The 16,964-nt window shown below is 42.0% G+C and overlaps 1 protein-coding gene across 2 annotated transcripts; it reads left to right on the top strand.

Moving 5' to 3' along the window:
- Nucleotides 1–1,015: 1,015 nt before the first annotated feature.
- spats2 (spermatogenesis associated serine rich 2) lies at nucleotides 1,016–16,964 on the top strand. Of its 2 annotated transcripts, none has more exons than XM_040193226.2 (13): nucleotides 1,016–1,168; nucleotides 3,196–3,401; nucleotides 4,202–4,281; nucleotides 6,126–6,234; nucleotides 7,413–7,462; nucleotides 8,141–8,363; nucleotides 8,624–8,806; nucleotides 8,972–9,107; nucleotides 10,596–10,654; nucleotides 12,493–12,602; nucleotides 12,730–12,832; nucleotides 13,373–13,518; nucleotides 13,615–16,964. In XM_040193226.2, the coding sequence occupies exons 2-13, from the start codon at nucleotides 3,380–3,382 to the stop codon at nucleotides 13,873–13,875; spliced, it is 1,482 nt and encodes a 493-aa protein (XP_040049160.1). In that variant the 5' UTR covers nucleotides 1,016–1,168; nucleotides 3,196–3,379; the 3' UTR covers nucleotides 13,876–16,964. The 2 variants fall into 2 exon arrangements, with proteins under 2 accessions (XP_040049160.1, XP_040049161.1); XM_040193227.2 differs by having other exon boundaries at nucleotides 1,048–1,168; nucleotides 3,249–3,401.

The following is a 16,964-nucleotide window of genomic DNA, read 5'->3' as shown; positions in this document are numbered from 1 at the left end:
GGATGTTTGCATACAAAACCCCAAAAGAGCTCGTAAAACACAATCCTGTGATGATTCTCTCACAGATTTTTTTTACAAACAAGACAATCAATGAAAATAATCATTCATAAAATCAGCATATACTTTTCAAATATAGGTTCAAATGACTGAAAGTCAGCCTGAATATTCTGGTGTCTGCTGTATAGATGTAGACAAGTTCTTGATTCATAAGTCACTTTACGCATGCAGTTTATCCCAGGAAGCAGGAACATTTCTTGCATGGGGTCATATGCCAAATACTAAACTATTTTGCCAATGCGCTGTTGGTATAAACTTAGGACCAAACATAATTTAATGCAACTTTACCCAAACAGCCTGATGCTGATAGTACTGATCGTATGTTGGAGATCTGAGACAAAGAATTAAAAATCTGTAAACAAGTTGATCCGTTCTAGTTCTTAAATCGGAGAATTTGGTCCCTGGCTGTTGATCTGAAAAACAAGAACACTAAATCATATAACTAAATATGTTGTTTGTCACTCATCTGTCATACAAGAAAAAATATTTTTACCCTTTTGTGCATTGAAGTTAGACTATTGTGGGTAAAGTAATGTCTACTATCCCACTAGTGCAATATGTTGCATAGCAAGCACACAGTCCACACACCAATTATCTCACAATTAACAGTTCCACACTTAGTGTCTTCGGTGATTACATGCCCCTAGTTATTCATTCTTTCTTATGGGGTACTCCACCATCTTTCCGAGAGATATGCTTATCAATTACAAACATATGTGTCCTCCCAGGCTGTAAAGATACCCTCTTATTCTCCAACTCATCAATGTATCTTATTCAGTCATCTTGATCCTTTAGCTAACGTAAAATAGATTATCTGATGCAATCTATCCTTTTTATCAGATTATTATTATTTCTTCTTATCAGCATTGCAGATTATCTTGGTGTTTTTATACGCCCAGGCCTTTTTCTATGTCCATATCTTGGAAACCCTCACATTTTCAAAACTACTTTTTTAAAAGGGAGGTTACTGCAAATACGAACTGGCAACCCGCTGCCATCTAGCCGTGTATAATATTGCCCACAGCAGACTCTGGCATCACAGACGGCTGGCGGTGGAGTCAGTGGTTGCCTGGCTTCAGAATCTACAGTTCAGCCTTCTTGACAACACCAAGTACGTATTCAATAATATTTATATCGAGTTAATCACAGGTGGATGATAATCAATGCTTTCATTTGCAGCTTAGCTGTACAACGTCAACGTTGAGCCGCTAACGTCCAGGTGCAGCTAGCTTTAACGTTACAAAAGCGCGTTGGAAAAATAAAAGCTGCCTGCTAGCTGCGTGCTAGTTAAGGATGCCTTCAATGGTCAATCCGTAGAAAAGATGCTAACAGTTTACGTTGCATTTAGTCTCTGTTGTTTTTGTGGGCGGTGGTTTCATGTCAAATTACGGACGTTGGTACCGCAGAGACCAGCGAAGCTAATGACACAGCCGTTAGATGATGTTAGCAAGCTAACGTTCACGTAACCTCCGGACTTCACCCTAATAACGGTGCGGGAACCCTCCCGTGTCACTCAAAATCAACGGGACCTCTTGTTGAATATATTTTTTGTATCGGCCAACATTGCAAATAGTAATTTCTCATCAATTGTTTTTATATTTTTGGCCGGCATTCACGTTAGGTTTGGCTCTTTGATGCTAAAAGTTGGTCGGTGAGCTACGGTTTTGATTTGCTTCGTCTGTGATTTGGAGGAAACTGTGAACGTCTGGAGACCCTTTGCGGCTGTCCTCGGGCTCATCATCTGCCTTCTGCAGTAGATCGTTTAGCCAAATTTGCACGCGCTTTAAATCAACGGCAGTGACTAACTTATTCTATTTAAGATTTGAACCGAACTGCGACGTGTAGACGGGCACCAGTACCATCTTCCGAGCTACAACTTAAGAAGTGCTCCAGCTTTGGGTGCAAGGACTTTGGACACAAGTCTTTCTTACCTGTGTGTCAGGAGGACACACGATTTGTCTGTGGGGATGACTTGCGTGTCTGTATGTAGAAGTACTCGCATGTTGGACCTCCCAATGAAAACTGAAATGTTTGGTATATAAAATGTCAGAGGACTGAGACAATTGTCTTCAAGTGTCTATTCAATCCAAAGCTCCATAATACGATCATCTGTTGTTCGTCCCGCAGCGGGCAAATGTACTCACTTTAATGTGATGTAAAACACAGAACGACGTTCATCATAATAGTCGTCGACAGAGGACCCTGCTGTGTTTAACGTTTGGGGGTCAGGGCTTTACTTAAATGCTAACTTGGCACTTCTTCTGAGTTGCATCTCAAGTGCACCTGGCTTCCTCCTTGAAGACTCAAGCAACCATCCCTCTTGATAAACATTATGCATCCTAGTGTTTTGCATGAGCCACTTGTGCGGTGTTTGACGTCGGTGGAGGTGTGGTGGAAACAGGACTGCGTGGCATGCCAAGTCCTAATCTGCTGGGTGTGCGTGTGTGTGTTTGCACAGCTCGTAAGTTTCGCTTTTTAGGCAACTTGGCCAGAAAGGGAAACCTAAAAGGACACCACAGCCTGGTCGGCTGGGGGTCTGGTGTCGGTGTTGGTGCCGATTGTTACTGGCCATGTGCATCTCTCAACAGAGATGAGAAGGGAGGCAGAATGGATCAGGTTGATGTTTCATTCATAGAGAACATTTAATAACGACACAAGTTCAAAAAGCGCTCAACTGTGCAAAATAACAATTCAGGCCCATGCGAAAAGCCTCACTTCCATCTTCTTTGAATGACTGTATTACCGTACTATGTGCAGCTCTTACAGCATTATCACACACCACTCCTGCACAGAGCTAAGAAAAAAGGAACTACCATTCAGAGATGTGTTTCTTTAATGTCCCGCTAACATCTTCTCCCCTCCCCCAAACTAAGTGCAGCTTTTCTGCAAAGAGCAAGATTAACTACAGATTTCTTTCAAGAATGGTTTGCCAGACCGACAATGAGTTATTAATTTGTTTTTCCATTCATTGAGGAAATGGGTTTCATTTGCATTGATAGTTTCAGATATTACACAAGCGGGCTTTTGGTATCTGCATTTCTGCTCCATAGAGCATTGTGACTCTGACTTGTTTCTTTTTTGCATTCTTGACCATGGGGCAAAACGGTTTTCAGTTTTGTTTCCCTTTTGCCTTCACAGATTTGGATCGACTTTTTGAATATTTTGAGCCTTATTGGAATCTTCTCTGACAGGAGAAACTCAAGGTGGAATTAACTGCGCTTGGCGTCGTTATCCGAACACCATCTTTAGCATATTTTAAGTGTAATTATAATCTTGAGGAAGTACACTACCTAGTGCTGCCTGGATATTTGTGTGTGGAAACATGGCAAAGAAAAACCAGAAGGGTATGTATCAACTTTTGCAATTTATGTTTTAACTGTACTTTTATAGTATATAATATACGAACAGTGTAATTGATTATATCGTCTCAAGAATATCACTATTCTTTAAAGGGAAATGCTGGGGAGATTTTCAGTAACATTAACCTACTTTCCTGTCCAGGAGAAACTTCTTTTATGAGCCTTTTTCCACAGATGCTCTGACAGCACTTTATGCTTGATCCTATCTTCTTTGGCCATCGATTGACTTTGGACTTTACGCGGACTTTTCATACTTCGCTGTATTTATTTTTTAATATTTGTCCTCTGACCTATGTTGGAAATAGGTATTTATTATTTTACTGTAATTATTTTATTTCGGTTTTGACAAAAGAGCCCCGCTGAGGGTATTTTTCTTGCATAGATGTATTTTTGTAAACCTCCATTGGCATTTGAATCCAAAGCAGTTGAAGACATTTCAGGCACAGATGAGCTCCTTATTTCAACAAGTGTGCACAGCTTTTGCTGGTGATCAAAGTTGTACAAATGATGCCTTCACTAATCCAGTCCAATATATTTTTAGCCTCTTAGATCAAGTCAAATCCTACTAAGACATTTTTTGGCATTTTGAAAAAAATACAAATGGCCTCCCAAGCAGAAATGTGTCATTGGAACGTTTTTCATAAACCGTAGCTGACGACTCTCCAAGAAGTTTCTGAAGGTGTCTGGTGCTTGTGTGTTTTTGCAAAGAAAGCTCTACAGTGAATTGCAAATGAGATTCAAGGCCTGGACCGACAATGAAGTTGTTTGTTGTGACCTTTTTCCAGACGCATCGGGGGTGGTGTTTGACACACGGTCCAAAATGGTGATGTCCCAGGGAGGAACAGCTGATAGGATGAAGGAGAAGGTAAGAAGCATACACAGTGCACATCACTGGCAGATGTTTTTGCAAAAGCTGCATTTTTTTTAGAACCATTAACTCACTTTCTGATACCAATGGATTCTGATCTGTTCCCACAATTCAAACATTCCTGGTGGATTCTCTCCTGAGCCTTCATATTCAGTTTTATTACTGCATGGCAGTGTTGACAGCAGTAAACCTGAGAGGGAAGTTGTTTGAGGAAGAACAACAGTTCTAGTGTTGCTGAAGGAGAAATGCAGAGTATGAGAGCCGAGTCAATTTAATACTGTCTGTAACAGGCATGTGTTCAATAGCTCAACATCTGAAATCCCGTGAAGAAAATCACTTTGTCTGAGGTATATCATTGTGTAAACCCATGACGAGCCGTGTCCTTCTACTTAAAGTACTTCAAACCGAGCTCTCTGTGCTATTCACATTTTATGGTGTTCAAACTACATGGTTGACCAGGCAAGCTGTTACACACTACAATAACTTTCACAGGGAAGATTCCCAGAGGAGTGCAGCTGCTCACCAAGCTGTTTAGTTTTTAGTTTTCTTCTTTTGTCATGACAACACGCACTAGTTGTGACTTGGCAAATGATGTGGTACCATGCTCGCTGATTTTGTTGTTGGCACACATGGTCATAAAATAGCCTGTTCTGCATATCTCTTATTTGTTTGTATTAAAGGCGCAACAACGACTTTGGTTAGTGTTGCAAATGCATAACACATGGCAGAGGCTGTTACAAGCGACCCGTCCCAGAGTCCCCCCCCCCCCCCCCCCCACAACCTGTTGTTTTGCGCTATTGTTGGCATTAGCTCCCCAAAAGACTCGCCGGCGGGTCCAGATAGTTCGCCTGCTGGGTATCTGCAACGTGCCGGCGTGTTTGAATAGTCGCACCCGAAGGCCGAGCCAATGCCAATTCTCCTCTGTTCTTGGGCTTTTTATCGGGCAGCTCCAAAAACCGCCAAACAGTGGAAAATCGGAGCTCAAGTCATGCTTTGTTAGGCATCGGGAAAATGGGCCATCACACAGGGGAGTCCCACGGGTTTTATGGAGGATTTGTTTGTAACTCAATGGTTTTGTGGGGTTTCATTTCTGAGCTCCGTTGAAACAAAGTGGCTCAGAACTAGAGCAAAAACCAATGTTGGTTCTCATTGACCTGTATGTGTTTTTAATGTTTCAATGATGTGGATAGTTGTCTTTCTCGGGTTGCAGTACATCAAATGGAAGTATTCAGACCAACGCGTTGGGGCCTATTCCCACATAGCGTTTATTTTATTTTAATCTGAACACTAGGGGCTTTTTAATAAAAGCTCGCCAACGAAGAGAGCGATACGCCGCCGCCCACAGAGAAGGTGCTCGACCCATGGCCCTTTTTCTTCTCAGCTCAGCGTCTTTTCAGTGTGCGACGGCCCCCGAGTGCTTCTTGTTCAAAATCTCTGAGAGAAGCGACGGAATGTGGGCGGGAGGCTTGTTTTGACCGGGACTATGGATTCTCAGCGTTCTGTCCCACAGACGTCATTACGAGGACTGATAAGTCCGTTGCGGGAGCAGATCACACGCTGGCTGTTGTTGAGACGTGTTGTCATTTTTATCATTGTGCGTTTTGACTCAAATTATTGATTGGTCCAACGAGGGCTGTCAGATTGAGTGATGAAAATCTCATCCGTACAATATTTGAGGGTGAACCTGCCCCAGTTTGGGCTCATGTCTTATCACGTGGAAAGTAGGGCTTTTTATTCAAAATGTTTTTCAAAAATCTGTTTAAACCGTGTGTGTGTGTGTGTGTGTGTGTATATAAATATATTGAAATGGGTTTTTTTCTGCTTTGTTCTTTTCTTTGCAGATCAGTGCCGTCAGGGCAGTTGTCCCCAACAAAAGTAACAATGAGATTGTACTGGTTTTGCAGCATTTTGAGAACTGCGCTGACAAGGCCGTTCAAGCTTTCTTAGAAGGTATGAAGACGTTACTGTTTGACATCAACAATGTCAAATTCGATGCCTTAAAGCAGGGGTGCTCAATACGTCGATCGCGATCTACCAGTCGATCTCCAAGGTACTATTGGTAGATCGCATGACAAGGTGAGGTGACATTGTCATGAACTGACGCTATACAAATAAAGTTGAGTTGTTTTGAATAAAAAAACTAGACGTCAGCCATCCCGTCACTTGATTGATACACAGGACAACCAGTCAGATGACATCTGATTTTTTTCCCCGTACAATTAGGTCACTGTGCGTGTTCAAACAACGCCCCTGAGCGCTGCAAAGCTAACAAGCTAGTCGTTAGTTACATCCTAATTTTTCGCTTGGTTTTTTCTTCTTAAACGTAAGATAGGGTATAAAAATGAGTGGGGGAGCTGGACCAAGTAAAAAGAAAAAAACCTATCACATACGGAATGGGAGGAGGACTTTTTTTTCACGATGACATTTTCAAAGTGCGTTTGTCTCGTCTGCCAGTCTACCGTCGCAATACCAAAGAAGGGAAATGTTGTAAGTTGTAAGAATCCTCAATATATTTCTCAATAAATATAATGGGTAGATCATTTTGACTTGGTCATTTCAAAAGTAGCTCCCATGCTGAAAAAGTGTGAGCACCCCTGCCTTAAAGCCTCCTTGTGAATACTTTTTTGATTTTAAACAGATCAACTTCACCAAACGCATCAGCAGCAAAATCCCTCAACATAATGACATTCCTAACCAGCACATATTAAAGTGCTGTACCTAATAAGGTGCAGCACAAGTTAATCACTTTCCTGGTTGCATATTATTAGGCCTTAAAGACTGGGATATTTGTACTACATGAAGAGAAAACCAATACTTATGTACTATATTTTGAGTACTGTCTTGTGGATCGACTGCATACCTGGCAGGCCGCCCGCGTTACTCGTGTTAAACAATACTTGGAAGTCAACTCTCTCTGACGTGTGTCATGCTTTGCATTCTGGAACCCTGAGCGTCATTTGCATGCCTCTTGGTTTTGCTGGTTTAAATATAGAACAACAAGGATGTCCCACGTGCGTCACGATGCTTTGTTCCTTATTCAGCGGTGGCTAAGCAAAACCGCAACGCATTCAGATATTGTTGGTCATGTCTTACTACCTTTTGTCATAATTGTTTTCTTTACACACCAGGCAGTGCGGTTGAGATCTTGAAGGAGTGGAATGTTACCGGCAAAAAGAAGGTGAGAACCTGAAAGGCTGCACCTTGAGTGTCTTAGTTGAGTCGGCATAAGTACGTCAGCTGTGTTTGAAAGAAATGACTCCATGACTTCAAAGTACTCTTCATTACTTGTGAACTATAGATTAATTGGTTACCAATTCTCAATGACAAAACCCCCATTTCAGCTTCAGCAAATCTTCCTTTCCCTGTGTGTAATGAAATTGTTCCCAGTCAGTGCTCTGATTCAATTCATTTCATTTTGTATCGCCCAAAATTACAAATTGGCCTCAGAGGGCTTTACAGTCTTACACATGCGACATCTTCTGTTCCCCGAAACCCTCACATCGGCACAAGAAAAACTCTTCCATGAGGAAAAAAGGGAAGAAGCCTTAGGGAGAACGTCAGGAGGATCCATCTCCCAGAATGGACCGACTACAATGGATGTCATGTGTACAGAATGAACAATGTAAAAGATGTACAATACAGTTCCTATAACAGAAATGATTCAAATAATTGCGAGTAGTAAGCCGGGTGTACGGCAGGACCACTGCAAGGAAAACCCCCATCAGATAGAACCACCATCCACAGAAGAACGTGGGGAGGGAGACTTTAGTAATGTCGGTCTGCATTACCCTGATTGAGAAGGCAATCGTGAACAACAATGAAAAATGACTTGACACTAATATATCTCCTTGTTCAGCCCAAGAAGAAAAAGAAGCCCAAGCCTCAGCCAGAGGCTTCAGCGGCGCCCGAACCGCCCGAGGCCACGCCGCCCGAGGAGGGCAAGGATGAGGTGAACGGCTTTCATGCCAACGGCTCGGTGGTTGATGAAGAGTCCCTTGACTCTCTGAGTGAACAGTTGGACTCTGCCTCCCTGGATGCAGTGGAGCTGGACTCTGAACCCGCTACATCCGAAACCACCGGTAAGCAAAACTCTTGATACGTGACGAATGGCTCCATCACGGAGCCTTTTAATTGAATGTCAAACATTTCCTTCTCGAGAGTACCTTGCTTCTGACTCAGCATAAATTTTATTAATTAATAAAATCATAGATGTGTTTTGTTGCACAGTTTGCAAAACACTTCAAAAAGTAAGAGCAAAGTGCCAAATTTAGTTTCATGGGGAAAGTTAATTGTGAAAATACTTCCTTTACTTGTTGTAAAGTCATCGTTCTCCTCCCAGGCGCAGAGGCAGAAAGTCATGGTAGTGCTCCAAGCCCCCCCTTACAGCAAGCAGGGAGGAATCACCAGGTTCCTAGAGGCAACAAGATCCGCCACAGGCCAGGCTCTAATCTACACCCACCCACCTCATCCTCATTTCCACCCCCCACTGATGAGCAAGGATCCTCAGGAGTCAAGAGGATGGGTTAGTAACAAAATACCCCTTACTTCCTCATTCATCTTTTCCTGCATGAATACCTTGATTATCATTTGATTAGAGTTAATAATTACCTGGGACCGGATATGTTGCAGCACAATCTTTCTGTGCCACTAAATCAAGTTGATTTTATGTTTTTACTTCTCCGCTCAGCTCCCAACATTGACCGCTCTGTGAAGGACCTGCAGCGATGCACCGCCTCGCTGACCCGCTACAGGATAGTGGTGAAGGAGGAGATGGACTCGTCGATAAAGAAGATGAAGCAGACGTTTGCTGAGCTCCTGAGCTGGTGAGCATGTTTCCTCTAAAATCGGCTTCTCGTCATGCGGCAGTAGAGGTTGTTGTTGTTGTTTTTTTTTAGAGGGAATTGAATATTTAAGCATGTTGAAAGTGAACGCTTTTCCTGGGTACCAACAACCTTTTTGTGTAATTTAGTTATTGTTCAATGGATCAAGTAGCTAAAAAAAAGGTTCTTCCTTCAGGTGTGGTATTTTCCAATGGATTAGGGTTCGTTGTGATTAAAGGAAACTCGTACAGAAATGCTCCTGAGTTTAGTTCCTCTCGGTCAAGATGCCCTGGAAGGATTTGTTGTGAAGGGCTATTTTGTTTCCGAGATAATGTTTTACTAAAGCACTGTGGGTGTTGATGCATTTTTTGCTGTTAAATATTAGAGGTCATTTTTCGGGTTAGGTAAACCATGTCTTTATCGAGACGTTCTCAGTCCTTTCAGTACTGGGACTACTTTTCTAGAAACTGAAACGGTTCATAAATCCAACGTTTCAATATCTGTGAAAAGACTTGCAAGAATAAGAAGCAGACTCTGTAGATGCGACCGGAGGATCAACCTTTAGCAATCTCTTCATGTGCTAAATCAAGTGGACTAACTAGAATGTAGCACAGTAATTCAACAACTATAAACATTTATGTAAAACTACAGTTTTCATGTGTCTAGTTCAAAGGAGTGACGGCTTGTTATCTGACATGCTAATTTCCAGGTTCGTACTCGTAAACATGTTCTAGTGGAAACCAAAAAATACTTGCTTTAATGTAAAAATAAACTCTTCATTTGTCTTCTGTTTATCTGTATTCACCCCTTCTCAAATCCGCTTCCATTTCAGTACGTTTCATCCAAATTGCCTCCATGTTTACTTCCTGTGATCTGATCCCGTTCCTCTGTTTTACATACATAACACATCCAGACGTGACATTTCATATTTTACCTTCAGTGAGAAACATGAAAAGGTTATGGATTGTATATGTGAGACATCTCAACCATACAGAAATCCTGGCTGCTTGTGTAAAGGTCCACTTTCTGAATACAGGTTGTGTATCTCCATTGATTAAGCGTTTATTACTACAGTGTTTATATAGCCAGCTAACTTGTTTTTTATAATTCATTGACCCGTACGTACTTAACTTCATGAAAAACTAGAAGGGTTCCAATGCTTTAGGAGGAGATATGTGTGTATGTGTGTTGGTTGCTGGGAAACGGAGATCAAAGGAGAGTAACTAGCGCTGCAGTAAATCCCAGCCAAACATAACTCCAACTCCACTGAAATTAAACCAAACTGTTTTATTGATGGAGGATTTCCTCGTCCAGATAGCGATAGATATCTTGGAATCAAGAATTTTCTAAAACTTTTTATCTGAATAATTTAAATCCTTCAGCTTGTAAGCGGAGTATAAATTGAATTGTAGAACAGTAAAAAAATAATGAATTCAGTGTTGAAATTTACAACTTAAAGAAAAATCCACCTCATCCGTTCTTCTTTTCTAGCTTAATGGACAGAGAAGTGACTCTACTGGGAGAAATGGACAAAGTCAAAGCAGAAGCCAGTAAGTATTGTATTATTTTTTCCGAGTATGCAGGCTGAACTAAAGCCGTGCTTCTCACACGTCACCCGGGAGCTGTTAGTATTCTTCACATATAATGATCACCTCATTCAAGGGCCGGGAGAGTCTGACCTGAATCACTTCTGGAGAGGTGGTAAAAGAAATGGTTGTGTCCCAGTTTCTTCAAAACTGCAGTGATGCCCTCGGGGTCCTGATATACGTAGAGCATACCTGTGTGTGTGTGTGTGTGTGTGTGTGTGTGTGTGTGTGTGTGTGTGTGTGTGTGTGTGTGTGTGTAACATGACAGAGCAAGGCTGCATGTTTATACAAGTAGGCCATTCTAGCCTCTCTGTGTAGAGTGTTGTGTGTTCCAGGCCTGGAAAAAAGTGAATAGTGTCAGGTGTCGAGGGAGACTCAATGCTGTCTTTGTGCGAGGTGATTTGAGGATTGAGAGCGAAGGAAAGAAACTAGTAATTCTTGGACATTACAAAAGACCGGTTTCCTCAACAAACCGTGTTTAACCGATTGTTTTCTTTTTTTATAACCTATATACACAGATCTGTGTGTTAAATATAATATCACATTATTATTATTGGTAAGAAAAGACCGTGTATATAATCCAATTTGTATTAGCCCCACCGTTACCAGAATTAATTCAAAGTGATTAATACAGCGATGTATCAATTATAACTAGTAATCTTGAGTATTAGTATATTGTGTTATTGCTAATTTTACTTGTAAAACTTGTTAGAGTGGTTTTCTTAAGACAAAGACACAACTATTTTATTTGATTCATAATAACTTGTTTGTTGTTCTTTTGTCCTTGTAAAAATCAAATTGTATTAGTCACCACAGTAGCTATGGGTCCATTCAACAGCCGAGTGAGTTCAAGAAACCTTTTAAAATGTCGCAAACTATGTTGATTAAAGTGCGTTTCCATGGAGGAAATAAACGCTGACGGCGTCGTAGGCAATAGTTTTGTCCAGTCCAGAAGAACAGTGACTCAGTGGTTATATTGAAGAGATTTAAGCTGTGACTTGTCAGTTCATCATCCCGCTGACGTTCGTAGTGCTACCCCTCTTTCTATCGAGAAGCTTCTACTTATAGGTTGAGTCCTGTTATCTGATAATTCCCGCTTGCTGCAGACCGTATTACTGTGCATTTAGATACTACGCTTCCAGTTTATTATACCAGGGACTGGTGGTTTATTCTATTTCTATTGAACTTGCTCACAAGTTCCCTTTTGACTCTTTCGTTATTTCTATTGTCAGTCCACTTGAACCATTTTAAAGTGTTTTGCCCTCTGTGTAAAAAATAACAAACCCTTCACGAAGAAGGACCTTTTTTTGTTTGAAAGGACGTTCTACCACCTAAAAGCATGAAATACCTTTCATACTTATGGAGTCGTCCTCCCAAGCATCTGACTGGACCCCATGAAGCTTTTGTGGCAGGAGATGTCAGCTGTTTCAGTGGACATATCTTGCTTTGAAAGTGGCTTTATCTCTGACCCTTGTTCATCTCTTGGATGCTGAGTCAGCCGTACTTTGTACTTGTCATATCAAATAACAGCTGAGTTCTTGCAGGAAACTGAAACTCACCGGCACTGCGGGGGGAAATCCCTTGTACAGAAACTATAGTATGTTTTATTATTTGAATATTTTGCAGCTGCGCTTTAAATATAGTATGAAATATTCCAATAATTCCGGCTCCTCTGTTTGCTCGTTGTTGTTGTTGTTGTTGTTTGTAACAATGCATCGAATACCTTCAGTCAGAATTTCTTTAACACTCAGACACTGTACACAAGGAAGATCTGAGAAAAATATGCCGTTTTGTTGTTTTAGTGCTGATTCTGGACGCCCGGCAGAAGCGAGCAGAGGAGCTCAGAAGGCTGACGGACCAGTCGGCGTCCATGTCCGAGGAGCAGTTGACTGAACTGCGTGCAGACATTAAGGTACCCAAACAATGCCGCTGCTCCAGCATGGCCTCGCTTTGCTCTCCCTTAGTTCACTCTTCGCACAACGGCTGTACACTTTTGTCGATGAAAATCCTCTGTCTTGTCTTTTTTTTTTTTCCCTCAGCACTTTGTGAGTGAGCGTAAATATGATGAAGACCTCGGCAAAGCGCTGAGATTTACGTTTGATCTTGAACCACTGAAGACGAGCATCTCAGGGTTTGGATCAGGTATCCTTTATTATTCCTTTTCATATCTTTTTATTTTTGTATTTCATTTGTGTTCAAAGTAACATTTTAGAAAACACTATTTTGAATCAGACAAGCGAGCAGTTTAGCGCTTAGTTTTTTATGTATTTTATAAGGTTGCCAAATACGTGCCACTATAAACGACTTGGAGAAGGAAAGGACGCGTGAAGCCCAGTTTCTCCCAATTTCAAATCCTTTTTGATTTTAGTTTGATTTTCATTGTTTATTATTGTGTTATCTGGTCATCTTTGTCCCCTATAGTAGTTGAGTGTGCCCAGTCCCTCCCTTTTGCCCTTTACTACACTTCTGATAACACACAAAGATTGTGTGCAAGTATGGTCTAGTTTTTGATTGACGATCAGAGAATTTTACCACATTTGTAAACTGTTCCCTGAAGCCCAGAACCTCTTCAAGTCCTATTTATAGACTGTGCTAAAAATAGAGCTCCTTTGGGTTTTACTCCCTTGTGGGACGCGTCCCCGGTTGTGCTGTCAGTGACTTACATTGTTTTCTCTTTTACAGTTTACCATCCGCATACAGGTTACTCAAATCGGTCCCGTTGCAGCTCCACGTCCTCTTCGGTCGCCAGCCCGAGTCTGCTGGAAACTCCGCCTCCCACGCAGACCCAAAGCTGCTCCAACGAACACCGCCCTCCACCAAACAAACAGGTCAGCCGAGAAAGCGCTTCATACATTGACTCACTCCGGCGGTGTAAATGATTTAGTCGCTCGCTTAAATCTGGATTTTTTTCCCCCTATTCTCAGATTTTCCAAGGCAACCGGCGCACCTTCCAGGGACAAGGGTACCACTCGGGGGGTCCGAGGTATAACGGCGGTTCCTACAACGAGAGGAACGCTGGTCGCGCTAACCACCGCTATCACAGTGACGCCGGTTCTTCTGGTCCTGCCCAGCACTCTCACAACTCCAGAGGCCCCCCCCCTTCCACCGCGCCCTCCTCCAACCAGGACCGACCCGCTAATAACGGGCTGCCCCAGAGGCCTCCGCGGACTCCGCACCGCCCTTGACATTGGAGATCACTTTCCTAATGGAACCCACCTACTAACCCTTGCACCCGCCCCCCATAGCCTTCCCGTACCCTCAACACCCCCCCACCCCCCTCACCCTACTAGCTCCTTTCAATGAAGGATAGAATACAAGTTTACATATTTTCTGTCAGTTTAGCTGTAATGCCACCTTTCTAAATCTTTCCCTTCATCATTCAAACTTGAAAAGCTCTCACTGTTCTATATTTGTTCTTCCTTTTTTGCATTGATCCGTTTCTGGTTACGGTAACGGCTTCTTTCTTTGGCCCCTCTTTGAGAGAGCTCTGCTCGCTATGCTATCCTCCGTCTCTGTAACTGATATTTTTGCAGTTAAGCTATCTTCCAGAGACCGACGTGATTACCTGCAACAATTTGTGCACTATCGAAGGTGAACTCTTAGTACTGTTTTTGTTATTGCGTGGCTTATGTCGGCTCACTGATTTGCACCTCTGATTTTTGTTGTTTCGCCCATTTCAACGCCTTCACGGTGGAAAGTGTAGGGAAAGTGCAAAAGTGGTTCTAGCGTTAGAGATTTTTGTCATTAAGGGAGTAGACATGCAATCAACCCTACAGACTATCATTAATCTTTACAAGGTAGGAGAAATCAATCGTATCAAACTAATCCAGAGCTTTTTGTATGGCTGGCATTAACCGTAGGGGACTTGTTAACACTAGGACTGAAATGTGTTGAGAGGTGCTCTCTGAACGCAGAGGATTTGCTCTTAAAGCAAATGTTTGACACTTCGGAAAGGACTCTATTTCTTTTTTCTTTTTTTAGCCAATAGTTGTATTAAAATATGGATCCCAGTCTCGTATATGATGATATATGGTATGGTATAAATGTCAAACTAACTTTGTATAGCACAAAGACTGAAAGCAGTTAGAAACCGCTTTGTTTCCTGTCCTTAATCCACACAATCAAAATGTCTCCAATTAACACTTTCTGTCTGGTTTATTTTGTTCAATTCCTAAATGTTTGGGGTGTGTGTGCACGGCAGAGCCAGTCCAGTCTTTGTGCTATACTGAGCTATGCAGCTCAGCTGTAGCCTCAAATCCACCGTACTGACACGAGAGAACTAGACTCATCAAAACGTATCATCCAACTCGATATGCACATTTCTCCAAATGTCAAGCCTGTACTGTTTTTAAAATAAGGGCAAATCCAGCATTGCGTTGGTTTCCCTCCAGCCAGCGGGCGTCTGCTGTGTGCTCGTCATGGCTTGCTGAGCATTATTTTGTGAGAAGGTGAGCGATCATTACCCACTGTTGAAAAAAATATCACAAAAAAGGAAACTGTCCTTATGATGTTCTATATTTAGTGCGCTACATTTATTTTGATTTCCTTAGCACAGTTTCTTTAATTTTCTCTGCCCGAGGAGGGCGTACTGATGAAATGCTTGCCTTTATTCACAGCGAGACTTCACATTTGCCTTTCTAGAGACGTGGATGTCTTTTTAACAGATGGTACTTTAAAGCAGGCGTGGGATTCATAAGTATGTGTGAGAGTAAGATATTTTCTTCCCCTTTTTTTTAAGATTCTCACTTTATCCCAAATGTGAACATGGAACCGATCAGAAACCGCATGGAAAAAATGCATTGAAAGGTTGTATTGATTTGGAAGAATTTTATTTTTAAATGTTTTCTTTTGCTGCTAAGATGCTTTGAGGCTTTTTGTTTAAAGTTCAGTCTCGTCGCAGTGTCCACATCTGGTGAATACCTCACTGCTGATCTTTAGACGCGGCCGGTTTTCAAGCGTTTTTCTCTGAGTGGGCCCTCGTTTATCTTCTTGTAGTTATGTACATACAGTGTGTTGAGCTGCAAGGCTGTAGTAGAAGACTGGTTGTTTCGTTGCTGCTTTTCTTAATGTGTCGTCTTTTGCGTCTTTTGGAAGGAAAATGAATTTATAAGTTCCATCCCCCTTTTTGTTTCTTTGTGGTTTTCCGATCGAAAGGAGCTTTTTCCTCCGTACTTGAGATTAAGGCCTCACCTCAGTACTTGTATTGGTTAAAGTGGTGGAGAGACGAGCATCAGCTTGTTTGCGGTCTCTATGTGCTGTAACGACGCATAAATATGTTTTGACTGAAAGGAAAAGTACAATATTTTATGAAATACGCTGGTTTCTTATTGTTTGAAAACACTTCTGATGCAGCAGACCGTGAGCCTACAAAGAGCCAATCGGACTATAAAACTGCCTTTGACGAGCACCCAAAAAGTGAAATGTATGCCTCATCAGAAGCGTTTTAAAATGCTATTTGGCTTAACGGGAGCAAAGCCTTCGATGATGAAGACTGGTTGATTCGAGGAACCGTCTCCCACTCGGCCCCCGGACAGGGCAAAGAAACTGCTTTGTTTCCGATCCTTTAAACCGTGTATTTCCTAAAATGTCAAACTTTTCTTGATGCTTTCAGAGGTGGTGCAGACTTTTATTGAAGGGTGTTTGGGGGAGAGGGAGGGGCTTCAGTTTGAATTAAAAGCTGTACGAAGGATAAACAAATCAGCGTTTACTGCGCATATCTCCAGGGTGCTCTAGGGGTGCTGGATGTAGTCTGCCTCTCTTCGTCTTCTTTCTTTGAACATTCTAGTAATTTAGTTTTTCACCAAAGATCGTTTTGAAAGTGCCCCCCTCCCCTTCCCGTCCTCCCCCGTCAGCCTGTAAAGAAATCCAAAAGGGATTAATCCAAACTGTTGCATTTCTTTCTTCTACCTGATCCCACCTTACTTCACGTTCCGATTTCTTACTGTATATACATTTATGTAGCTATATAATTTAGTGCTCACATGGGGCATTTTGTATGTGATATTCATATTAGGCATAACGGAGGTTAAACAATCTAGTTCATTCCTCCTTTCTGTAGAGTGTGTCCTACTTCTCAAGACAACTTTTTCTTTTTTTTTTGAGACAACTGTAAACTCAAGTGCCTTTTCTTGTCTCCCACCAATTCATTGACATCCCTTCCACCAGAGTATGGACCAAAGACATCGACCGTCCCCGACTCCCCCGTTCTCTTTCGCCCCACTCACTGAATTGCACACTTTTCATTTACTACGAATAAACAGTTTGCGATACTGAA

This window comes from Gasterosteus aculeatus, chromosome 2 (assembly GCF_964276395.1).
Source record: "Gasterosteus aculeatus chromosome 2, fGasAcu3.hap1.1, whole genome shotgun sequence".
Classification (NCBI taxonomy): domain Eukaryota; kingdom Metazoa; phylum Chordata; class Actinopteri; order Perciformes; family Gasterosteidae; genus Gasterosteus; species Gasterosteus aculeatus.
The sequence above is the reverse complement of the archived record's forward strand: the minus strand, read 5'-3'. Positions and strand labels throughout refer to the sequence as shown.

What these genes read in the sequence shown, in the direction of transcription:
- spats2 (XM_040193226.2), top strand. Translation starts at nt 3,380, where the DNA reads ATGGCAAAGAAAAACCAGAAGG. An exon ending in CTGATAGGATGAAGGAGAAG is followed by an intron (nt 4,282 to 6,125) that starts GTAAGAAGCATA and finishes TTTTCTTTGCAG; the next exon opens with ATCAGTGCCGTCAGGGCAGT. An exon ending in CGCTACATCCGAAACCACCG is followed by an intron (nt 8,364 to 8,623) that starts GTAAGCAAAACT and finishes TTCTCCTCCCAG; the next exon opens with GCGCAGAGGCAGAAAGTCAT.